General features: G+C 39.1%; 2 protein-coding genes across 4 annotated transcripts in view; one reads left to right on the top strand and one right to left on the bottom strand.

Annotated features, from left to right (window-relative positions):
* Positions 1-4,622: 4,622 nt before the first annotated feature.
* LOC128733493 (uncharacterized) overlaps positions 4,623-26,293 on the top strand; it is a 63,094-nt gene continuing 41,423 nt past the window's right edge. Inside the window, exon 1 of one of the 3 annotated variants that reach the window (XM_053827135.1) lies at positions 4,623-4,714. Coding sequence is in view for 1 of the 3 variants with exons in the window: in XM_053827119.1 (XP_053683094.1) it covers positions 23,933-24,353 (421 nt within the window). In the remaining 2 variants the exon portion in view is untranslated. Of the gene's footprint in view, positions 4,774-23,649; positions 24,354-26,293 lie in introns of those variants that run through there. The other 2 variants (XM_053827143.1, XM_053827119.1) reach the window with 2 other exon arrangements.
* LOC128746009 (uncharacterized) lies at positions 6,677-10,931 on the bottom strand. Its single transcript, XM_053843063.1, has 2 exons — positions 10,927-10,931; positions 6,677-10,877 (listed from the first exon to the last, which is right to left on the bottom strand). Exons 1-2 carry the CDS (start codon positions 10,929-10,931, stop codon positions 6,677-6,679), a joined length of 4,206 nt encoding a protein of 1,401 aa, XP_053699038.1.

Below are 26,293 nucleotides of genomic sequence, written 5' to 3'. Positions count from 1 at the left end.
TTAATACTTTAAATTGTTGGAAAAATAGATCAGCATAAACTGACATCACAGAAACGAAGCAATCAGCATGTGAGGTGTACCGCAATTGACCCCAACTGGAATTTTCTCTCGTTTCTTCATATGGCAAAATGGTGTCTGTATGCAGCAAAACTATAAGCAGATATAAAATGTTTAAAATATATCTGTTGGTAGTCGAGTCATTCGGGGTCAAAATTAAGCCATTTTTTTAATCAAAGTTCTACAGTACCTGAACAAACAAACATAGAGGTATACTATATTCATCAAAGTTGTGTATTTTTACTATTTATACAATTTTGTAATAGTGGTGAATGACCCTTTGGGTTAAAACCACAAAAAAAAATTTTGTAGTACATGAAAAAGTCATACAACAATTACAAAAAGAGTTAAAATTGAAAAAAACTGATTTTACAAATTCATATACAAGGAATAAGATTTTTCTATCTTCTCTGAACAGATAGAAGGTTACTGTATTCAACAAAATTTCTTATAATAATATGTTCTAAAACTTTGCAGAACACATCAATGTGTTATATTGAAACTGAAGAAAAATAATTTTTTTATTTCACTTTTAGGGGGATTAATGAAAATTTGAATTGCAGCAGACGATAGAACTTTCAATTTCAAGAGATTCTTCCGAAGGTTTCATAAACCTAAAATCAAGTTTTCCCGGACAAAATTCTAGTGTGCATGTCTTTTTTGGCTTTGGGGCATTGTCTTTTTTTTTCAATGATCCATTGTAGGGTACGGGTGGGTATTTCCAGCCCATAAGAGTAGCCTGAACAATATTCAGGAACTACGCTGAAACTATATTTTTTCGAGACAAGATTTTTATACCAGTTGATAGAATAATATTTACTGAATATCGGCGTGTATTTTGGTCTTAATAAAACGCTACTGAATTTGAGTTATAGTCGCGAGAAATGAAGAAGTCGCTGCGGCTAAATTGAGCTCATTTTCTATAGTGGTGTCTGTGTTTTTTAAATCCGACAGGCCGAAATAGCTAGCACAGCGATTAAATGCTTAAAAAGAGGCAAGAAAAGAGTGACCGAAAAATAACTCCTCGCTATTGCCTACATTCCGGGCTCATTGAAGATAATTAGTTTTGCAGTGACAACAGCGTGCTGCTGGCGCTAGTGTATCACTGAATCGGTCATATACACTAGCGCCAGTTGTCACTCAAATACCAGATTTGTCAGCACATATATTGGTAGTAGTGTAAGTAACGCACCATACGCTGGAATTAAAAACCAAATGCTGCTAACGGCTAGTGAATGAAAATTGATTTATATTTACATATCAGAGGGGAATTTTTGTGTTCTTCCGTGACAAAAAGAAGTAGAATTGTTCTGTGATAGCATATTCACAGCTGTTTAGTTTCTAGAATAAATAAACGTGATCATAATTGTGTGTTTTCCAAACCATCATCAAGAGCGGATACGCGTAAGCGATTGCTGCTAGTTTTTTCAGCCTGGTTACGTGCTAATGGAAAAACAGTGGTTTTGATGTTTATTGAATAAAATTAAGCAAACTACTTACATTTTTATGAAAATAGTTATAACACATTAAAGCCTATGAGTACTACATTCGTTTCAGTATTGTTATATAGCGGCAAAGTTTTTATTTGGCAAAGTGTAGCCAAAAAAGGTAATGTATGCCGAAATTAGTAGCGTGATGGGAATACCCTCCCGTACCCTATGTCTGTCTCTGTATAAGATGAAACGGTACTGAATCCCAACATGGCCCGATCGATGGCAGCCATATCATCATATAGACGCCATTTTTCCGGCCATATTGGGATTCAGTACCGTTTTACCTTAAGTTACAGCATACAGCAGTAAAAGTTACGCGTGTAAGGAACAATTGTTACAAGAGGGGGGCTTGTATAAAAATTGCGTTTTTGGCGTTACGTAATATTTGAACGGCTCCTGCGGCTGGTTCGCCTCTTATAGGTGAACAAAAGCTTCATTCGACAAGTAGTTGGCGCCGCGGTACAAATGATAATATTTTTATTTCAAGCTGTCACAACACATAGAAAACTAAAATCATCAGAACCGAATTTGAATTTTTTTTAAATACGCACTTTGGAATCAATCAGGTTGGGTTAGAAATTAGCATATATACTGCGGAGATTCCACCTATTTAGACTCCCACGCGAAAATTATTCGCGTGGTTTTTTTTGCGTCTCCCACACACGGTTGTAATTGAGCAATTTGAACCACGAGTCTTTCGTCATTGGCTCATCTTTGTATCTCTGTTTGTTTCACAAGCTTATTTTCAATTTATTAGTAGGTATGGGATAATTATTGCTCAAATATGAATTTGCGTTAGACTCGTAAAATTGCTGCATGGCACAATATTTACTATAATTTTTATTTGCCTGCATTTTATTTAAGGGGACATAAACGACTAAAAATTTTGAAAAAATCATTATTTTTTTATTTCAGATTTTGATTCTGCAATCTTTTCCGCTTATTTTGATTCTAAATTTGTAATGATCCGACCACGGGAAGTGGCCGAAAAACGATCATACACATAAGCATTCCAGTGCGGCGTGGAACAACTTCGGCGAAATAAAACGCCGCTCCTGGAAAACCACGACTTTCAAACTTAATGTACCTTTTTCTCAGAAACTACACAACATATTGAAACAAACTTTTTTTGTTTTGTTGGTAGTAGCTTGGCAAAGACTTTTATAACTTTTGAGGTTTGTAAACGAAACACAGCCAGAGAAAAAAGAAAAAGAAGACAAAATTTTATTTTTTCAGGCATCTTTTCTTCTTCTTTTTCGTTTTTCTCAACCTGTGTTTTGTTTACGAAATTCAAAAGTTATAAAAGTCTTTGCGAAGCTACTACCAACAAAATAAAAAAAAAGTTTGTTCCAATACGTTGTGTAGTTTCTGAGAAAAAGGTACATAAAGTCAAAAAATCGTGGATTTCCAGGAGCGGCGGTTTATTCCGCCGAAGTTGTTCCACGCCGCACTGGAATGCTTATGTGTATGATCGTTTTTCGGCCACTTCCCGTAGCCGGATCATTACAAATTTGGTATCAAAATAAGCGGAAAAGACTGCAGAATCAAAATCTGAAATAAAAAAATAATGATCTTTTCAAAATTTTTGGTCGTTTATGTCCCCTTAAAACTATTAAAATTTTATTGCATAATAAACACTAAACAATAAAGACATTGATTCAGCATGCCTTGGATGAAATATTGTTATAATTTTGTTTAAAACCATTAAAATTACCTCAAACAATTAAGTACAACACTTTCATGAATATATCTGGATCTAAATTTTTCGGTTTCGCACCTATAAACATAAGCATACACACTTAAACTAAATCCGGATCTCAATTTGCTTGTCCTAAGTACACATTTCATTTGCAACCACCAGTGCGCTAGCTAGTAAATAAGATTTCTAACCCGCTCCAGAAAATTTAATGTTCGCAATATTCATTTTACTGACATTTAAATAAAAAATGTTTTGATTTGTATATCCGTCCAGCGAAAAATTGTAACTGATCATCATTTTATTAGTTTGGACAGCCAAATGTAGGAGTCGTATGGGCTTCATTAGTTTGGCGTTTATTCACCTATAGGACAAAAAATACAAACAACTGCAAATATCATTTTAGCGAAGCGACAACTACATGTCGAATGTAACTTTTGTTTCTCCAATCTTCAATGATTTATTGTGCGAAAGATAGTATTCAAGTTGACACTTAGTTGAACGCAAGCGATGAAGTCTTGTATGAAACATTCAATCAATGACTCGAAGCTTAGATTACTAGTACTAGAATAAATGATTTTGAGTGGACCTAGTCGAATTCTGATCTTGAGTCTGCCTATTTTTAAATAAGAATTTTAAGATATACCTATCAAGTCTTTGTACTGTATTTTACTTCTTTGTTTATCTTTAATTATTTCTGAACGTAAATATACTAAAATTAAATTAAAATTATAGCCAAAACTACTTTATTGTTATTACTACCCGAAACCCTGCTGATTTGAAATAAAACAATACTCTTAAAATGATGCTAAAATAAGTGTAATTTCCATTTAGGTATTTAAGTTCAGTAAAACCAGTAAAATCGTCAAATTCCTTAAAAATTTTAAACCCCTTTTGTGATCTGTAGTGGACTTAGTATTGATTTTAGAGTGGACCTAGTTTTGCGCTTCGAGATATCACTGACGGTCTACCCCGTAACAAAGTGACAGTTATCAACAGTTTCCCATAACACTCACCAGTGTCAAAAATGTCGCGGCGATCGTTTTTACGTGCCGGTCAAAATTGACGCACCTTCGATTTGCAAAGGAAATGTTCACTTTTGTTACGTTAAGCGGGGTACGCTGCTGAAAAGTAATGGGTAAAAAGATAGGACAAGAAACGCTGAAGAAATCGATTACTTTTACGATTTCTTAAGCAATACGCGCCTCATAAGAAATGTTATTTCACGTCCAGATGGCGCAGGTTTACACGCAAGTGAATTTAAACCACTTTAAACTTCATTTTTCCGAACGGAATAATACCCGGCACAATTATTACCACAAGAAAAAATGACAGCTGGTTGCTTGCATTAGAGTTGTCAAAATTTCTGTGGTAAATAGCAAGATTTTTTCTTGAGCTGTTTTCTTTTCAGCAGCGTATCCCGCTTTAAATGTGAACGCAAAAAGCTGTCTGGACAACGTTTAGAAAAGTGCGTATTGACTAATTCAGCATTGTTTCATGTTTTCGGCAAAACTGTTTGAATTCTTGGTGGGTTGCTTGATTTATTTGTTTACTAGATAAATAGCGGTATTTATTACAAGATTGTCACTCTTGTGTACGAGTTGTTTGCTCTAAAGTATTTAAATATTGCGTGTTTCATTAAAAGTTATCCGCTGCGCAATTCAAAATGAAATGCTCTTTTATGATTGCTGGATCGATTTTGTCGTTAACAGAACAAGTTAAACAAAATTCAAGAGTAGATCCAAGCAATACAGATTGTTGCAGTTGTACAAAAAACTCTATGACATGACAGAACCAAATAGAGCATTTTATTATGACAGAAGAATGTTTGGTACTTAATATAATGTTGTCAGTTCGTAAAATGCTCTATTGAAATAATAAACCAATTCAGTTCTTATATGCACAAGGGATTTTTTGCCAAAAAAAATGATAAGTTGCTGACTGTAGCTATCATTGCCTACCACCAACGAACACGTCGTTGTATATTCATTAAAACTGATTGTTGTCACTTGTATCTTCGTTTATAATAAATCTATAAGCACGGGTATATTGAAAGTAAACATAATTTATAGCCCAAATAAAAACTTAGTTATAATAATAAAACTAACTATTACTCTTCCTTTTTCGTAGTTGCTTTATAGTGTTTGTACATTGTACCCTCTAGTTTTGAAACTAAAAAGTCTTCCCAACTAGTTAGCATAACATGTCATGTTATGCTTAAAATTATGTAAACTTAATTTATTCTCAGTATTGTACAAAAATTTTAACCATTATTGATTTAAAGCTAAGATGGATTAGAAGATAAGAAGGATAGGGGAATGTCCCCGATTATGAAACAGGTTTTGCTTTTTGGTCATAGCTTTTGAACGGATTATTTAATTCCGAATCTCTTTAAAGCATTTGAAAGATTGAAGACTTACATATGCTTTTGCTAAGACACCATATATGTTTTGCTTGAAACAAAATAGTTATAACGAAATTGGGAGACATAGAATTTTTGACCAAAAAAAGTGTCCTCGGTTGTGAAACACTTTGAAAAATCCATAAAAGAAAATAAAAATAAAGAAGAAAATAAAGAAACATAAAATGAAAATAATATATTACATTCATTTAGTAACGGAAAAATCAGAGAGGTTGTGTACAAGACACGACCGCATATATAGGTGCAGGTGCAGGCGCAGGACTACGTAAGACTCTTTGTAGTGATAGTGGCATGTATTCATGCTTGTAATCATTCGATTCTTCATGTATACATGCTACATGTAACATTTATCAAAGTAGTAACATTGCATACGTTCAATTCTCAAAAGATTGTGCATTTGAAAACAATTTAACAAAATCAAGAACACAAACTATTACTTTCCTGCTACCTTACTGAAATTAGAGATTGTTTTTATTATCCATGGTTTCCCACGTTGAAGGGATTTTACCAATTCAATCCTATTTTATCAACAGCACATCTTTGCACTACACTTCTAATGAAACGGCAAGCATGCGTATTCATACAGAGCCGTATTATAACCGTACACTACAGCTGTAGCACATTTTTCCAACACAGATATCAAATTCGCCGAGGTTTAATCGTCACGCAGTAAAGAATTTGCGATCTGTTGGGACAACGAACTTGTGTCATTTTTTCTGGCACACTTCCCTAACACAGACATCAGGTTGGACTAGGTTTAATCGCGTTCGTAAGAAATCTGTTGGCACGAGGGGCCTAGAGTGGCCAGAGCCCGAAGACACGCGAAATCGAAAGGGATTGCTCGTTAATGTTGAGAACAGAAAAAAAAACGCGTGTGGGTTTGGTTAACAATTTTCTATACTAGCTTTATTAAGGCGAAGGAAGTACAAGATGCCAATTTTAGGTGCGGTGATACAAAATATTTAAGTTGGGTATTGGTTGCATAGGCATAACTGCTCGAACCGGGAATCACGTAGAGATACTGCGCGAACATAATCCGCCCACCAAATTGCCTCTGGGAATTTCAGGTTCAAGTCTCATGGGACAAAATTCATCTGCGTCTAATGGTATGACCCTTATTTTACGGATGTCACGTCGCATAATGCCACTACAGGTTTTTACGGCTACAACCCTGATCAGTCCATCAAGTCCGGGAAAAAGCTCGATGATTCTTCCCAATGGCCATTGTTTTGGTTTGGAATTATCATCCACCAGAAGAACGAAATCTCCAATCGAAACGTTTACCGACGATCGCTGCCACCTTTTCATTCGCTGCAGAGAAAGCACATATTCCTTCTGCCATCTGTTTCGGAACTCTTGTGCGAGGCATTGAGTAAACTGCCAACGTGACATGGACGATATTTGGCATTCTAGCATGTTAATTTCTGGAATAGTGGTGAGCGCTCGACCAATAAGCAGATGAGCAGGAGTGAGAGGTTGTGAATCCATTGGGCTATCCGAAATCGGCGTGAGTGGTCTCGAATTCATGGTAGCAGCTACTTGGGCAATCAATGTGGACAACTCTTCGAAGGTGAATATGTAATTTCTAATTATTTTTGCCAAATATTGCTTGGCAACCTTAATTGCTGACTCCCACAGTCCTCCATGGTGCGGAGAGCGAGCAGGGATAAATTTCCATTCCACGCCCTTGTTAGTCATAAAGTCGGTTACCATTTCATTATGCTGCGACGCATTGAGAAGATTGTACATTTCACGAAGATGTTTGGCTGCTGCGCGAAAGGTCGTTGCATTATCCGAGTACATTTTTGCTGGTAAACCGTAGCGACTATAAAACCGAGTAAATGCAGCCAGGAACGCAGCAGTGGTGAGCTCTGACACAGCTTCCATATGTACTGCCTTTGTGGAGAAGCAAATAAATAGTGCGATGTATCCCTTGCTTTGGTTTGCCCCTCTAGTCCGGCGACTGACAATGCTGACTGGTCCGGCGTAGTCAACGCCAGTAATTGCAAACGGCGGATTCGGTTGAATTCGATCGAACGGTAGCTGACCCATTTGTTGAGCTAACGGTACTGGTTTAGCACGTGCACAAGTCACACATTGACGGTATATCTTTCTAGCTGCACTGGCTCCCCTGAGTACCCAAAACTTTCTGCGGGATACTGCCAGCAGTGTTTGTGGACCACAATGATGATGAGTAAGGTGATCATGCATCAAAACCAGCGAAGTAAAAATTGAGTGACGAGGCACCAGTATGGGGTGGCGAAGGTCGTAGCTGAGGCCCGATTGTTGCAGCCTTCCGCCCACCCTGAGCACTCCAGTTTGGTCTAAGAACGGCTTAAGTTGGTGCAGACTACTGCTGGTGCTTACTTCTCCCTTTTGTTCGAGACGCTCTCGTTCTGCATGGAAATATTTTTGCTGAATGTGAAGAATGTAAACCGTTTGAGCGCGTTCAAGTTCGGTTGGTAGCAGACGTGTGAGTGATTGATGTTCAGAAGAAAAAACACGATATATGCGAGCTGTTACTCGCAGTAGCATGGTGAGATTTGGATAGTACCTTGCTAGCATCTCATCCAGAAAACGGTTTTCGTAAATAGAGAGAAGAGATATCGGTATTGCCTTTTGCTCTTTGGCAATGTGCTGTTGTTCGGCAGTGGTTAATGCAGAAATGTTGATCGGCTTAAGGTAATCGTGTGTGAAGCTCCAGGGAGGACCATTCCACCACAGGGTGTTACACTGGATTTGCTCTGGTGAAGCTCCGCGAGAGATGATGTCAGCAGGATTTTGCTCCGATTCGATATGGCTCCAATTTATAGCTGGAAGACAAGTTGTGATCTCTGCTACTCGATTGGCAACAAAGGTTCGCCACCGAGAAGCCCCGCCATTTAGCCATGCCAATACGATAGTCGAATCTACCCAGGCACGTATCTCATGGAAAGGTCGGTTGATGGCTTTAGACACATTTCTGATCAGCCGTGCGAGTATTACGGCTGCACATAGCTCCAAACGAGGTAACGTTTTTCGCTTGTTCCCAACGGGCGCGATCTTGGATTTTGCACAGAGGAGGTGGGAGCTTAGATTTCCTTTGTCGTCGACTGCTCGGATATATATGCAGGCGCCCATGGCCTTCTCCGAGGCATCACTGTAGCCGTGCAGGAATATTTTCGATGGTTCGTTCAAGCTGATGACTCGTCTCGGTATCTGAAAGGAGTTAAGAAGAACCAGATTTTGCGCAAAAACTTGCCAAGAATGAATCAACTCACCAGGGGGAGTAGTATCCCAGTCCACCTTCAGCTCCCACAATTGCTGCATTATCACCTTTGCTTGAACGATGATTGGTGCTAAAAGACCGAGAGGGTCGAATAGGCTGGCGATGCTGGATAGAATATTGCGCTTTGTGGGCTGAAGGATCTGAGGTAGTTGAATGCTGAACATGAACTCATCGCTGCACGGCTGCCAGTTGATGCCAAGTGTCTTGACGGTACTCGACTCGTTGAGCTCGATGGGAACCTTCATCTCAAGGTCCGCTTCAGGTACACCTTCCAAAGCTTCAATGCTGTTAGAAGTCCACTTACGCAAGTAAAAACCGCCAGTCGAAAAAATATGCGAAAGCTCTCGTCGAAGTTGCTTGGCTTCTTCAATGGTGTCCGCTCCAGTAAGGACATCGTCCACGTAAATACCCTTAGTCGCCTTCTCTACGGTTGTCGAAAACTGGTTTTGGTGGGATAGTAATAGTTGTTGAACACATTTGGTCGCCAGGTATGAGGCGCTCTTAGTGCCATATGTAACAGTGTTGAGGCAATACTCCTGAAGTGGATCATTTTTAGACCAGCGCCAAAGAATCCGAATAAAATTTCGATCTTTATCAGAAAGCCGCACCATCCTGTACATTTGTTTCACATCCCCTGCTAATACGATCGATGGAAATCTAAAACGCAATAGAATATCCACCAAAGAGTCTTGAAGCACAGGACCAGTGAGGAGAATGTCATTGAGGGATTTACCACTGCTGGTTTTGGATGAGGCGTCAAATACCACCCTACATTTTGTCGTGGTGCTATCCTGTTTTATGACGCAGTGATGGGGAAGAAAAACGCAGTGTTCCAATGCTGTAGTAGCGAGACACATATGGTTAAGGTCAATGTACTCCCGCATAAAAGAGTGGTATTGCTCCTTGAGGTGGGGATTTTTTTCTAATTTACGCTCGAGGTGAAAGAATCTCTTCTCCGCGATTTCCCTTGATTCACCGAGAGAAGAGAGGCTCTCAGAGTACGGCAGCCGAACAATAAAATTTCCGGAGATATAACGAGTGGTGTGTTTTGCGAAATGCTCTTCGCATTTAATCTCTTCGTCATTATAATGTGGTGAGGAACTTTCGTATTCTTCGTATTCCCAAAATTTCTGTAGTTGATCAGACAAAGGATCATTACCGGTTGTGAGTAAGCATGACGACAGAGTGCATTGTGACTGATCACTGCTGTCGTTGTAACCACCAGAAACTACCCAACCAAGTTTAGTGTTTTGTAGCACGGGTAGACGACCATCCAAATCAAGTTTAATTGTTCCTGATTCCAGTAGCTGGAAGAAGAGTTTATTGCCGAGTAGCATACTTATCTTTCCCGGGTGGTGAAATTGAGGGTCAGCCAGATTGATCGTTGTAGGAATTGGCCAATTAGATATATTGATGGGCTTAAGCGGTAAGTCAGACGTAATACGTCGCAGAACAATGCACGGCACGACATTTTGGTAGTCTGAGCAGCGCGAGGCGAATGTTACTAGTGCTCCCTTATTTGCGCGATTAGAGGAACCAGCAATTCCACCAAACTCGAAATTAACTTCTGATGTTTTTAGACCCAATTTTGCACACAAATCTTCGGTGATGTAACTAGTGTGGGAAGCGCAATCTAGAACCGCTCGGCATGTGTATGGACGTCTAAATTTATCGAATACGTTGATGGTGACGGTTAGTAGAAGAACATTCGTATCAGTTAGATCGCTCGTGAAATTAAGTGGGGAAATCAGCGTTTGTGACATTGATGCTGATTCATGTGTGTTGCTTAGGACTGCTACATTGCTAGCTTGGGCAGGAATGGCATTCATTTCCAAAGCATCGTGTAAGTGAGTGTGATGTGGCAGCTCACATATTCGACAATTGCCGGACCGGCAAGGCTCGTCGGTGTGTTGTTTAAGGCAGTTTTCACACAGGTTCTGCCTACGAATAAAATGGAGTCGATCACTAGGTTTTGCGTGCAAAAACTTACCACATTGGTACAGATGATGTGGCGATTTCATACAAAAAACGCACAATGTTGTTGGTAACGGTTGTCCGGTGGCAACTAACGCTGTTGGTCCTCACACGAATGATTTATTGGGCACAGCGTATGTCGGCTTCTTCGGGCGATACACTGTAACAGATTTTAGCGCGCAGCTTTGTGCATCTACGAAACGCAGGAATCCTTCCAAGGTGATTTCTTCATCCTTTAATTCTGACCTTTTACGGCTCCAAAGTTGCTTGGTTTCTGGATCTAGCTTTTCGGTTAGCAAATATAACAACCAAATGTCTCTTCCTTCCTGATTCATGGCCTTCAATGCTCTGACCACTTCATCGGACACGTCGTGTAACGAACGTAGCCCGGCGGCAGATGGGAACGTCATTGATTGTTGGGACAAAAATCGATTAATGTGGTGTTCAGCTATCTCAAGCGGTTTGTTGTATCTTTCTTTCAGCTTATCTAGCGCGGGTCCATAGTTGACATCTGCTATGCGTAGGTGTGATATCAATGCAGCTGCTTCCCCGACTAGATTTGTTTTTAGAAAATAGAGCTTCTGACTATCCTGGAGAGCGGTATTTTTATGCACTGCACTATCGAACAGGTCGAAGAAAGACGGCCATTCTAAGATTTCACCACCGAACGTTGGTAAATTCATGCGCGGTAACTTGACGTCCGTATGGGGTGTAATATTCTGGTGGGTGACAGAAGGTGGATTATTTCCCTTTACTGATGCATTGAGCCCGCTGGAAACAAGGCGCATGAATTCCGCTTGCTGTTCCGTCAATATACGAATGGCGTCGCCATTGTCTTGCGAAACTGCCTCATGGCGCGTAGATGAAAAGTCGAATCTTTTACGCAATTTTAACAAGGAACATTTCAGTGCACAAAAGCTTTCTTCGAACGTCGATTGATGCTCCAGTAACTCATCCATTTCCTCCTCTTGACAGCACTCCACCATCCGTTTGTGAACAGCCAGGTAAGTTTCCCAAATTTCCAGGAGGTTATCCAGCTCAGTCTGGATGTCGATTTCGTCCAAGTCCGTGTTTCTAACAAGCTGCTGGTAGTTTTGAGACACTCGCTTCAACCGCGCGTCGAGTGACTTTCTTTCCCGTAGTAGCTTGTCCATTGTAGCAGGAAATTTCGATTTAACCGATATGTAGCGCGTTCGGAGGTGCTATTCCAACCTCACTCTGACACTCGTTAGCGAATCGCGGCACGGTAAAAAAGCGGATAATAACGCACTTTTGGGTTACCGGTGGTCCGATCCGGTTCGAAGGACCAATTTATAGAGTGGCCAGAGCCCGAAGACACGCGAAATCGAAAGGGATTGCTCGTTAATGTTGAGAACAGAAAAAAAAACGCGTGTGGGTTTGGTTAACAATTTTCTATACTAGCTTTATTAAGGCGAAGGAAGTACAAGATGCCAATTTTAGGTGCGGTGATACAAAATATTTAAGTTGGGTATTGGTTGCATAGGCATAACTGCTCGAACCGGGAATCACGTAGAGATACTGCGCGAACAGGGCCTTTGTCACTCTCTCTGGCGTACTTCCCAAGCAAGGACATCAAAATGGTCTAGGTTTAACCGCGGTGTTAAGAAATCTTGTTGAAATGAGGGAACTTTGTCACTTGTTTTGGCTTACTTGCCAAGCACAGATATCAAATTGGTATAAGTTTAGATCATCGTAAAGAATCTTCCAACCAATCACGAAGCGAGAATTCTGGTAAAACATAGGTTCATTATTTTCAATTTTTCAATAGTTCAACATCAAGAATCCATACTGTTCTTCATTTGGGTCAATTCTTAGAAGATTTTTCGATCGGTTGGTGTAAGAATATTGCAAATCGATCGAAACACCGCTAAGCAATTAGCGCTCAAAACCTTTCAATTTTCGTGACGCTCGCATTTTTCGATTTTTTGGAATGACACCCTATCTCAAAACTTGCCGTAAGACGTAGTCCTACGTCAAAAACCATAAATGCTAAGTAATTTATCAGTTTCTTAATTTAAACATCTAAATCTAAATTGTAATCAATGCCTGTACATAAATACAGAAAGTTCAAGATCTCAAATATACGGATTTTGCTCTCATGTGCCTGAAAAGTATGTTGAAAATGTTTGTGATCATTAAAGCACAGACAAACAGACATAACTCTTGGAAGAAAAATCAACAAAAATTATCGTACCTCACATTTTGCTTGAACAGTAGCACCATCTATGATCGACATTCCCAAATATCAAATAGCAACAGGAGTATCCCTTGAATTAGCAAGTATTTTTTATGGGGTATCCCCCTTCTTTCGCTAAAAAGCGCCAATTTGACCAAAACGGAAACATTCCCAACTAAGCCCAAATTTGAAATGACGGTTTTATTGGTACGAAGAATGGAAAACGAGTGTTATGTTTGTTTGTCTGTGATTAAAGTATTGAATAATCGTTTTTCTGAATTTTTCATTACCGAAGAACTTCACTGTTTCACAACCGGGGCGAACATGAGTTTGTAAAAAATTTATATAATATTTTGACGTAGCACTACGTCTTACGGCAAGTTTTGTGATAGGGTGTCATTCCAAAAAATCGAAAAATCGTCACGAAAAATGATAGATTTTGAGCGCTAGCTCAGCGGTTTTCCGAGCGATTTTCAATATTCTTACACCAATCGATCGGAAAATCTTCTAAGAATTGACCCAAATGAAGAATAGTATGGATTCTTGATGTTGAACTATTGAAAAATTGAAAATAATGAACCTATGTTTTACCAGAATTCTCGCTTTGTGATTGGTTGGAAGATTCTTTACGATGATCTAAACTTATACCAATTTGATATCTGTGCTTGGGAAGTAACCTAAAAAAAGTGACAGTTTCCTTATTTCAACAAGATTTCTTAACACCGCGGTTAAACCTAGACCATTTTGATGTCCTTGCTTGGGAAGTACACCAGAAAGAGTGACAAAGCTCCCTCGTGCCAACAGATTTCTTACGAACGCGATTAAACCTAGTCCAATTTGATGTCTGTGTTAAGGAAATGTGCCAGAAAAAATGACACAAGTTCGTCGTCCCAACATATCGCAAATTCTTTACTGCGAGACGATTAAACCTCGGCGAATATGATATCTGTTTTGGAAAAATGTGCTACAGCTGTAGTGTTCGGTTATAATACGACTCTGTATGAATACGCATGCTTGCCGTTTCATTAGAAGTGTAGTGAAAAGATGTGCTGTTGATAAAATAGGATTGAATTGGTAAAATCCCTTCAACGTGGGGAACCATGGGTAATTAAAACAATCTTTAATTTCAGTAAGGTAGCAGGAAATGGGCTGGTACCGAATGGCCGAAACACAAATGGCCGAATCACGAAAGGCCGAATCACGAATGGCCGAAATACGAAAGGCCGAATCACGAAAGGCCGAATCACGAATGGCCGAATCACAAAAGGCCGAAATTTTTCGAGATGCCTAAATAACTACTCAATAAAAAACCATGAATTGGCAAGTAATTAACAAATAACTTTAATCAAATAAAAAACAAACTACTACTATTAAACAAACAAAACATGCTTTACGAACGCCTTTGTCTAGTTAATAAAAGCGCAACTGCGTCAACAAAATTTTTGCTGCTCATTTTGTGAGCATTAACACATTTCGAGTAGATTTTTTCGTCTATTTCTCGGCGCAAATTCGGAACATCCCCCTGAAGAATTCTAAGGATGTTCCCCTCTATCGCCTTTTGCTCCACCCGCAGCTCTGTGATGATCCTGGTCATTGACAGGTGATTGGAACCAACAATGGTTGTCCATCGTTGGTGCCATGCTTCCAAGCTGTTTGTGGTCCGCGGTAGCTTGTCAATGACATGCTTCAAATTTGACCACAGAGTGGGGTGAAACAATGGCCTGTTGTTCCCGATCCTCCCACTTATGTAAGTATCCCGAAAATATCTGAGGAAATTCTCCAATTCTTCAGGCATCGTTCCTTCCATCGCGTCGTACGCCTCCTGTACCCGATTTTGAGGCAGAAAAGACAAAGCCTAGAATTTTTATAACATTATAAAAACATCAAATAGTACTTTATCAATAAACCCGCAGCCGTTTTACCGCCATTAATATGTCTGTGTTGGTCAAGTAATGTTGTTTTAGTCCGCGTATACTGATTATATTTTGTGTGAAATGAAAAAAGCATAAGAAGCATTTAGTGATGTCCGAAATTTTCAATTATTCGATTACCGAACGGGGCCTTCCCCGTAATCTGCAATTGATGTAGGAAGCGGCACAATATGTGTCGATAACCCAACCAAACACGTCGCTATTCTTGAGAAGTGGATTTTGCGGTCTCCTTTTGTCCAGCGCCTCTATGGTTCAAAGGTACAAGTACCAGCGAACCACATGCCCTGGCGGGTGTTGTGAATTCGAATCCGGTTATAATCTCAGATTACAGCTTGGTTCGACTCATGCACCTTCCAGCATTGGACAAAAGGTAGGAGTCAAAATGACTACTTGTCAAGCATAGCTACCAATACCCCCCCCCCCTTCCTTTCCGCTCTTCCCCTTCTTCACCAAAAATTTTCAATTCTTTCCCCTACCGTCCCTTCATCAATTGTAGAACCTTTCAAAAAATATTAATATATATGTATGACCGCATTTCAAGGTCAAGACTAAAAACTTGAGATTAGTCTTTAAATGTTTCCTAGATGATTCAGGGCGAGACGGCCGTAGGCCGCGAGTGTGCGCCGGTGACCCGCCGTCGGAAGCGCCGGCCACTGCGGGGGGGCAGCCCCCCCGCAGAAACCACTACTATTTAGGTGCATGCATTTTCCTAGGTTTACTGTCTATTAGGGATTATCCCTTAGTTAAGTCCGAACGAGCGGCAGCGAGTAAGGACAGCATGTACCCAATGTTTGCGCAGGTTGAAGGCTATGAATATTTTCGGTCGAATATGACATTCGGCCATTCGTGTTTCGGCCATTTGTGATTCGGCCATTAGTGATTCGGCCATTCGTGATTCGGCCATTTGATATATTATGCCATTCGTTATTTCGGCCATTTGTGTTTCGGCCATTCGTGATTCGGCCATTTGTGTTTCGGCCATTCGTAGGTAATCCCAGGAAATCAATAGTTTGTGTTCTTGATTTTGTTAAATTGTTTTCAAATGCACAATCTTTTGAGAATTGAACGTATGCAACGTTACTACTTTGATAAATGTTACATACAACGCATGTAGCATGTATATATGTTGCATATAGCATGTATATATGTTGCATATAGCATGTATACATGAAGAATCGAATGATTACAAGCATGAATACATGCTACTATCACTACAAAGAGACTTACGTACTCCTGCGTCACCTATATATGCTAATAGTTAGTTTTATTATTATAACTAAGTTTTTATTTGGGCTATAAATTATGTTTACTTTCAATATACCCGTGCTTATAGATTTATTATAAACGAAGATACAAGTGACAACAAGCAGTTTTAATGAATATACAACGACGTGTTCGTTGGTGGTAGGCTCAGAGCTACATTGGATCGAGTGATGTGTTTCGTACGCATCTCTGGGACACTCTCGAGTCCCTTCGAGACGCGACGAGGGCTGAGACAAGGTGACGGTCTATCCTGCATGCTGTTCAACATCGCTCTTGAGGGGGTGATCCGACGAGCGGGCATCGAAACGAGAGGCATGATTTTTACCAAGAGTAGCCAACTTCTAGGCTTTGCAGATGACTTCGATATCATTGCCAGGAACTTTGCGATGGCGGAGGCAATCTACGCCAGACTGAAAGCGGAGTCTAGAAGAATTGGGCTAAAAATAAATGCGTCGAAGACCAAATACATGAAAGGAAGAGGCTCAAAGGAAACAAATGCGCGCCTCCCACGGCCGGTAACCGTTGACGGCGACGAACTAGAAGTGGTAGAGGAGTTCGTGTATTTGGGATCGCTGGTGACCGCGAACAACAACACTAGTAAGGAGATCCAGCGGCGCATCCAAGCGGGAAATCGGGCCATCGTAGAACGCTACGATCAGGAAGCATACGCCGCCGCACGGAGCTAACAATGTACAAAACCATTATTAGACCGGTAGTTCTCTATGGACTTGAAGCCGCGACGCTGCTTACGGAGGACATACGCGCCCTGGCCGTGTTTGAGCGGAAAGTGCTGCGGACGATATTTGGCGGAGTACAAACTGAAAGCGGAGACTGGCGGAGGCGTATGAATCACGAGCTGCAGGCACTGCTTGGGGAGACTCCCATCGTACATCTAGCGAAAGTTAGCAGGCTACGGTGGGCCGGACACGTCGTAAGGATGCCGGACGACAGTGCGGCGAAAATAGTCCTCTTCAACAACCCCACCGGCACCAGGAACAGGGGGGCCCAACGTGCACGATGGCTCGACCAGGTCGAAAGCGATTTGCGACTTCTGAGACGACTAGGAAATTGGCGACGAGTGGCCCAAGACCGAGTTGAATGGAGACGAGTGCTTGAAACAGCACGAGCCACCCCGGCTCTATGCTGCTGAAGAAGAAGACGGTAGGGGAAAGAAATAAAAATGTTTGGTGAAGGAGGGGAAGAGCGGAAAGGAAGGGGGGATATTGGTAGCTACACTTGACAAGTAGTCATTTTGACTCCTACCTTTTGTCCAATGCTGGAAGGTGCATGAGTCGAACCAAGCTATAATCTGAGATTATAACCGGATTCGAACCCGCAACAGCCGCCAGGGCATATTTTGTTTTTGAAAAAAGTTATTTAAATAGCTGCTATAGTTAATCTGCTGGAACTCTTCTAAAAAAACGACATCTTGCGGTGAGCACGATAACCTTGGATTGAATCATCGAAAATCGAAACACCAAAAAGGAATCGGTGATAAAATATATTATCTATAGATTGATCGAAGGATTTAGCAATAAAATCATTTTTGACGAAATGGCGGATTATTAAAAATAAAAAATCGAATTTTGGGGTAAATTTGCTCTTAAATTGTCCATAACATAAGAAATATTGATCGGTGAGGAAAAACCTTCGATTAATCTGTAGAATATATCCTTAGAACACTTGTGCCAAATTTGAAGTGATTCGGTTCAGCCGTTTTCGAGAAAACTTGCTCACCGACTTTTAAAACACGGTTTTGAGAAACCCCCGTTCAACTTCGGTAATATTTGCCGGATTGGTTTGAAATTTTCTGGGTGCATACTTAAATATATGTGCACTACGAAAATGATATAAACAGAAAATCGATTTTTAGAAAATTCTAACTGTATATAACCCCTTGACTTGGTCAAATTTTGCTCGGCTGAGATGGTACTGTCCAATGAATCAAAATTGAGTCAAAGTGAACGAACCAGCCCTGGCCAAACGCATCAAAATATATGTACGTACCTTTACCTATATATTTCTTTGTGCTACAGCATCGTACAGCAACCAGTACATCGATGGCAGCGACATCAAGTTTTACTGGTTTTACTTTGCCACTTACTGCTATAGGGGTGCTCCATCGAAGGAAGACACGTTGATTACACAAAAACCTTCTACACACTTTTTGTCAATGGAACCATGCATGTAGAAGGTTTTGGAGTGACAACTATTTGTTTCTGTTGCTAGTGTACATTAAATCGTCTTAATATACTAGCGCCAAAAGAAAGTCGTTGTCACTTCAAAACCAGCTATCCTCAATGTTAATCTGTTCTCTGTGGTTCGTGTAAGTTGCTGTACAGAAGTTTACATGATTTTTCAGAGTGCACAGTGCACTATTACTGGAACATCGACCCTGCTCGAAAGCTCCTGAAAAATCTATTCATTGTACAAAAGATAGTACTCAAGTTGGCAGTTAATTGAGTGCAAGTAATAGAATCTTGTTTTCAAAATACTGCTAAAGTGATGGAATGACACAACGGTGCCAGATTTTTTGAAATGTGATAATAACTACTCGAAAACTTGTAAAAACTTAGGCCGTTCCCAACGTAAAGTTTCAATTATGTTATAAACTGCTCGACAGTCTTATGATTTGCAACTTTAAAAAATAAAACTGCATCATGTCATACGCAATGCATGTTTTAAATACTTCGGCGCCCACGCCGACTTTTATGTGTGTGTTGACATAAACTTTGTTTCACTTCCCCGCGATCTCACTTTCCAGTTTTGCAATTAATTTTTGGTCGATGATGATGCAGCGTTTTTTAGTTCAATTTCTGTAAGTTAATGTCAGAAAGCGGCATTTTCCATACATATTCAGTTTAATACCAGAGACAGACATACAATTGTACCAGCGTTGTACCTGTACAATTGTATGTCTGTCACCGTGTACAACGATAGAATCATGCAAGCAAAGTGGTACAACCAAGGGGTCGGACACTCAGCACATAGTGCCCCGGCACTGCAGAGATATCAAACGGCACACCTCTAAAGCCTTATAAAAATAACATTTACAGGGCTTTACACACCTCCGGTTCAATTTTACATATGAAATGGGAGCACTGCCAGTTGTCAAAATCATCTCGCACGGTTGCCAGATCTATCAGATTTTAACGAATTTAACAAATCTTGCAATTCGGCACTTTCGGTACAGCATCGGCACAGCTCAGTTCGTTTCAAGTCGCCTAACATAAAAACGGCTGTGCCGAGTGACCGACCCCTTGGGTACAACGGTGGTTTCTGTACCTACCTCTTTCACCGTTGTACGAAGCTACAACTGCTCGATTTTTACTGCGCGCAGCGCCAATGACTGGTAGTTGTGATAACAAAAACTAAGCAGAATTTTAAATTAATTATTATTTTGCAAGATTTTGGCAAAGATTTAACGCTAAACGCTCGGCATTTAGAAATTTGTGTTTACATTTCGTGAATAGGAACAAAAACCAACGCTTAGACCATACAATTAGAGAATATCAGTGATGAGCACAATCACGTACAACGTACAGCCACAGACAAACAGACATAACTCTTGGAAGAAAAATCAACAAAAATTATCGTACCTCAAATTTAGCCTGAACACTAGCACTATCTATGATCGACATTCCCAAATATCAAATAGCAATATGGGTATCCCTCGAAGCAGCAAGTATTTTTTATGGGGAATTCCCCTTCTTTCGTCAAAGAGCGCCACTTTGACCAAAACGGAGACATTCCCAACTAAGCCCAAATTTGAAATGACGGTTTAATCGGTACGATGAATGGAAAACGAGTGTTATGTCTGTTTGTCTGTGGTACAGCAGTATGTCTGTCACCCTTCCGTTGTACATGTACAACGCTGTACACGTACAACGCTGGTACAATTCTCGCGTCACTTTTGATTTCGTCCAATGTAACAATTCCACCATATTGAGAAAAACGAGATCGAAGTTCTTCGAATTGAACTTTAAATTGTTTCAAAATGAAATAATTTTCAGTCATTCACTCAACGTGATTGATGAATAATAACATTCAATATTTAACGGAGATTTTAAAAATCTAATTAAAACTAAGCAGTTTTGGTTTATTATGGAAAAAGTTACATTGGACTGTTTACCATCTCATGCTGTACTTTGGACGGTTTTATTTTTCCAGGCTCTTGCACATAAATTAAGCGAGATCACCGTAAAATACGTGCGTTGCCGTGCTACGCTATTTTCGAGGTTATTTTTCAATATTAGACCGCTTGTTTCACTTAAAATGCATAAATAATGCGAAAAAAAAACTTTCACTTGCTAAACACTTGGGTTTGTTTTGATTTTTTTTGCACTTTGGACATCAGATGAGAACGACCGAAGTAACAGTCAGTCATTCGTAATTCGAATGTGCACATTGGACATTTTGATAATGCTAATTTTTTCACCTCAAAATAATTCTATTTGGGCAGGTGTTTTTGTATAACATAGAGTTTAAAAAGAGCAATAATTTGTTGTGATAAACCGGATTTGTTTACAATTGTTACATTGGACGAAATGAAAAGTGACGCGAGAATTGTATGTCTGTCTAGGGTATTAGCACGTATTAAGGACCAGATAATTATCATGTAACATAAAATTCGAGTGCCCCGAGTACAAAATTGTTTTTTGGCTAATTTCGCGGTTACTATGGAAGCCAGTACGGTTGTTTGCCGGTTGAGTGAAAAAATGTAAACATTGTTTAGTTTTCGCAGACCAGCCGAAAAGGACTTTATTTCTCCAAATAATTATTTCCTTTTCTGCTTATTTTTTTGATACTTTATATGTAGTCCCTGAAGTTGATTCGGAAACCGTTTTCATTATAACAGAGTTGGTACTAACAGGAATTATATAGAAACCTAAACAATGATACATACTGCTCATTTCGTCAATACAATACAGATTTTCGATAAAAGCAATTAGGCATTGATAATTTTTTTTTGCATTTTGCTTTGCGCAAGTGAATGGTATTGTTGCACAGTTGACATTGTGTCACGTATGCTGCTAGCCATCTCACATGGTTGAAGGCATGAGAATCTAGGAATTGTTTGTTTGACTTTTCGTTCACTCAATTTTCGTATTCTGCTAAGACGCTCAAAAACAAACTTTAGTTGTATTATATACTCTTTATGTGCTTTATGTGCGCAATGTTGCTTTAGATTAAACCAGAATAATTTTGCTTTGTTTTGTTATTTACTTGCTGAAATTTTATTTTGTTTTTGATTTTACTTGAAAAATTGGGATTTCAAAACGCTAAATCTCAACAACGCGACGGAACACCTCGTGGTTTTGAGTGATTCTTATGTATAAAACAAGTTTGAGGAGTACGGTGGTGTTGAAATTTTTGAGATCAAATTGTACTCATTGAGAGAAAAATACAATTTAGTTTTCAGATCGAAAATAAAAGTATTTGACAGCGCTGCCGCAAAAAACTAATATTGTTTTCGGATTCCTTAGAAGATCCCATGAAAATGTAGAATAGAGTTTTTGCTAAATTGAATATTTACGAAGATATAAGCAAACGAAAATAAGCGAATTTGACGAAAATTATGCTTTTTCTATTAAAAGTGGGGGTTCCCAAAAATCAAGGAACAGTCCAATCGGGATCAAATATGGGATTTTTGCTTCTTGACCCAAAAGGAACAATCTGGCTGAATTTGGTGAAAATCCGAGAAGGTCTATTACAAGTTTGTACTTTTTCTAGGTCACTTGACATGGTATGACCCACAGACAAATTTCTAATTGATTGATGTAGTTACCTCCAAAATCTATAGAAAAATGGCTGATTTAAATATAACCGTGCACCCCAATATAAGAAACAAAAAGGTAGTTCTACGTTAAAAAAATTGATCGTGTTTTTTATAAGATGTGTGTTTGGCAGCAGATGTTTCTAGAATACCCTTTTAAAAGCGCCTAGAATGCAATTTCATAATCGCAATAAACTGCTTTTTTAATTTGGATGCAGAACTCAGTTCTTTGCGCGCAATACATGGAAGTGAAAGTCACATATATTTCTCATTGCAATGGTCTCACGTTTTGCTATTTGTTTATATGCCAGAGTTGGTGTTTTGAACACGTACGACCGTATCTTGCTAAATGCAAAATAGGCTGTCAGCAGTTGCTCATTGGCGGCGCACTTGAGATTCAAATCATATTCCTGCTTACCGGTTTCGATACTGTAAACCACATTTTACTTCAAGGCTTTCCACTGACTGCAAACAAATCCGAGCAATTGTAGCTAATTCATGACTAGTTTATAAAATATATAAGTTGTGAACAATGGATTGTTTGGAAGAAATTGAAACTGTTGAATTTTTAAAATACATTTGCGGGTCATTTTAACACATTTTCAGTCATTTACCATGCTTTTGCGTTACATTATATTCTAGCATTGTCCGGTTTCGCCAAAAGTTCAAATTGCCTCAGCACTAGTTTCTATTCAGCAACAGCATTGTCATTTTACCTACCTAGTTCAACTAGCTGGATGAGTTCCTTTCTGATTTATTCGTTTAAATAGATAAATAAAACCAAACTCGAGTGCATACCTACTGTAATGGTAAAACCAGGGTAAACCTATTGCTCAATTATGGTAAATTCATCACAAATTCTTTAAATCTCTTAATTCTTAAATGAAGTCTAAGGCTATTTGAATGTTATTACCGACAAGTTGATGTTCAGCCAGGGTTGACTGACTGTATACTGTTGACTTGTTGTTCCGTTATGATGTCGTTTATTACACTCATTTCATTATACGTAGTTCATTCGCTATTTTTGTAATACAGGCGGTGTCAACATCCTCTTTAACTGCTTCCTATCTTGTCTGGTTTGTCTCATACTGCCTATTGTCGCATATTGTTACAGGCATTATTCCTCAACAAAGGCATTGCTAATTATTTACCTATCCTTCAGCCAGGGCGCTACCTGTCTGGTTTACTTGTTGTAACCTTTACCTATCGAAAACAACAGAAAAAGTCTGCAAAATAATGCTTAGTAGTAATGTTAGTATTTATCATTGAGGAAATCAGTTCGCGTAGAGAGTTTGCTTCATCTTCACTTGTGGTGTTTGCACATGTGTTCTCTTATTTGATGTTGCAGCTGTGGAGGTGTGCTTTGTGCTACGCGAATAGACTGTCATCCTCACCTCAGCAAGTCCGCGCGTCGTCGTAGCGTAATCCGAGACGAGCAAGAAATGTGTGTAAACAAACGCGAATTTCAACATTATAATCATCATCAGCGTCAGCAACAGAAGCACCATAATCCACATTTACTGGCTCGCATTGGTACGTGTGGCGTGTTCAATTCAGTCAACGTAGCGACATCGCATAGTGTAGTTTGTGGTGTGTTTGATAAAAGCAAAAACAAAATTGTATTTCTGCATTAATAAAGTACAATCGTGCGAAGTACGTCGGACGTAAGTAGGTAAATGAATGTACTTGAGTGCAGCTGTTTACATCGAATTGGTTTTTGCTGTTAGACACAAAGAAGGAAACTGTATCTGAAAAGTCCAATTAAAGTGTATCAGTGGTTAGTGAAAATCAGTGAACATTTAAAAACATCCAGAAAAAAAGTTAGAAAAATTATTCCGCTGCTCGCGAGAAAACGATGTTACTCATTTGCGCGAGTGAAGTTCAGAAGCACAGAAGAATCAGCAAAAACTTGACAAGGAAAGTACAAAAGTTATTGACCGCAGAATCTACACCACCTTGGACGTTGACCTCGGATCGTCACCCTCTGACAGGGCAACCTACGCAGTGCCAACAAAAGCAATTACTCGAAGGACTTCATTCCGCAGACATTGTGAATGAAACGCAGCCTTTGTCGATAGCCAGCTCATCGGGTGGCTTCCATGAACGTAGGCAATCGACATCTAAACAAATCATTCATAGTGCGCAAAACAACCGCCAAAACGGTGCTGACCTGAATAACAGTGAACGAAAACAGAGAATGAGAAAAAGTAAAAAGAAGCAGGTGAAAACCAAAGTCGATATGACTTCAACGCATCCAGCGTTTGCCAGGAAATTAGGTGAGTGTAATTTTAAATTTCATATTCATTTCAATTTTCGTGCATATTTAAAACAAACATTTATACGCGGTATTCTACTAGTAAGTAAAACGGGCTAATTCTTGTTAAGTTTGCGTCATGGTCATTTGAAACTTTTTAATGGGGGCATTATTACATCGAAAAAGCAGGCCACAAACAGAACCTATCGTATTTCCGTCTCGCAAAAGTGGCGAAGCGTAGTAGATCGTATATATACTTGGTTTCTTTGCGAAGTATGAGTCAGCCAATGGCCGCTATCACGCTATGGCTAAGGTAATGACGAAACAATTCGGGTGTCCCATGAAACTCAGACTTACTCAGACGTCATTGATGATGGCTTGCGAGCATGCTGCTGATGGCGCAAAGCTACACATGCATATACACAAAACTTTACTCATCGATCGTCGGTACGTCTCAAAGTAAATTGATATATACCAGGTATGTGACCATCGAGGGTTGCATTAGTGTGTGTAGAAAGAAGAAGAAATAGTTCTGAAATATGGTGGAACTTGCATGAAAATTAAAACTAAATTAATTGTAATTAATGAATGCAGTTATATTATTCCAGAGAAATATTTGAACATTTACAATGAAATGTAAGGAATATATTTTAAAGTCATTTGCACTTGTAGCCTTCTTTATTATGCGTAAAAAATTTGAGAACATGGGTGACTAACTATTTCGATGTGCAATTGAAAAATGAATTAATGTTAATGTAATACTTCACGATCAATGCGGTATACGGTTGCTTGAATTAAAACACGTTCCATCCAACATTTTGCTTGCATGATGCTCTTGAATATCTGCCTTTAATGTCTTCTTTTAAAAAATAGTTTTATTCGAATAGATGCTTGTGCTACTGCTTGAAAATCCTTAAGTTGAAGTCACTGTTCCAAGATGATACCTTTTTATCATAAATTTACCCGTCTCAACACTACGTAGAAAACCATAAAAAGTAATCTTAGATTGCTACAAAACGGTCTTAGAAGATAATTAACACTTTAAAAGCTTACCAGAAATCAGACGAAAAATATCGCGGGCGGATAACAATGTTGCTCATGCTGCTTATTGAACAATCATGTCCGAGCATTTTAAAAAAAATCTTTTTTGTTTTACTACTTGTAGGAAAGCGATATAACGACATTTCTTTGAGACATCTTGATACCGCTTTGACGAAAAAATTTCCGCTTGCAATTTGGAATGTTGCACTTCATTGTATTCATGAAAATACATACTAGAAATAATGTTCTAAGCATAAACATAAAAGCTGTAAGAAAAAAAAGACAAATCTTGCGTATCCAACGATTTTTTAAAAAAATTAACTAATTTTCCATACAAAATGCTCGAAATCTCAGAACTAGTGTAGATGTGTTAGTGCAAAGTGCATATGACAGCTCGCATTGTCATATACCTGGTATATATCAATTTACTTTGGGTACGTCTGAAGAGCTATTCACCAACACCAAAAAAAATTGCTCACTCTTTACAGTGTTGGTACCATCGGTACAATACTGAAAGGGTGTGTGAATCAAGCCTGAGTTTCAGTTTATGCCGAGCAAACAAAGAGATAGCTGTACATTAAACGGTGCAGTCTTTAATGCATTTAGTGCGAAGGCGACTAAACGACGATTTCACCTGTTTGAATACGCTTACAAATGAAGATGCTTTTCCTAGTATCAAAAATATAAAAAAATATACGTCATTTCCAACGATAAGATTATAAGGGATTTCTATGATTTCATCAAAAGAGTGAGTGTGTGTGATATGGTAATTGTATTACATTTAAATGCAGTTTTGTCGATCATATCACATATATGTATGCTCCGAGCCAGTGTTGCAGCTATTTTGTTAACATGTTATGTATGTTGTGACTTTTTAAGGGTAGCTAACAAATGTTGATCTAGACTGAAGTCGCTTTTTAT

The sequence above is a fragment of the Sabethes cyaneus genome, chromosome 1 (genome assembly GCF_943734655.1).
Source record: "Sabethes cyaneus chromosome 1, idSabCyanKW18_F2, whole genome shotgun sequence".
Classification (NCBI taxonomy): domain Eukaryota; kingdom Metazoa; phylum Arthropoda; class Insecta; order Diptera; family Culicidae; genus Sabethes; species Sabethes cyaneus.
The sequence above is the reverse complement of the archived record's forward strand: the minus strand, read 5'-3'. Positions and strand labels throughout refer to the sequence as shown.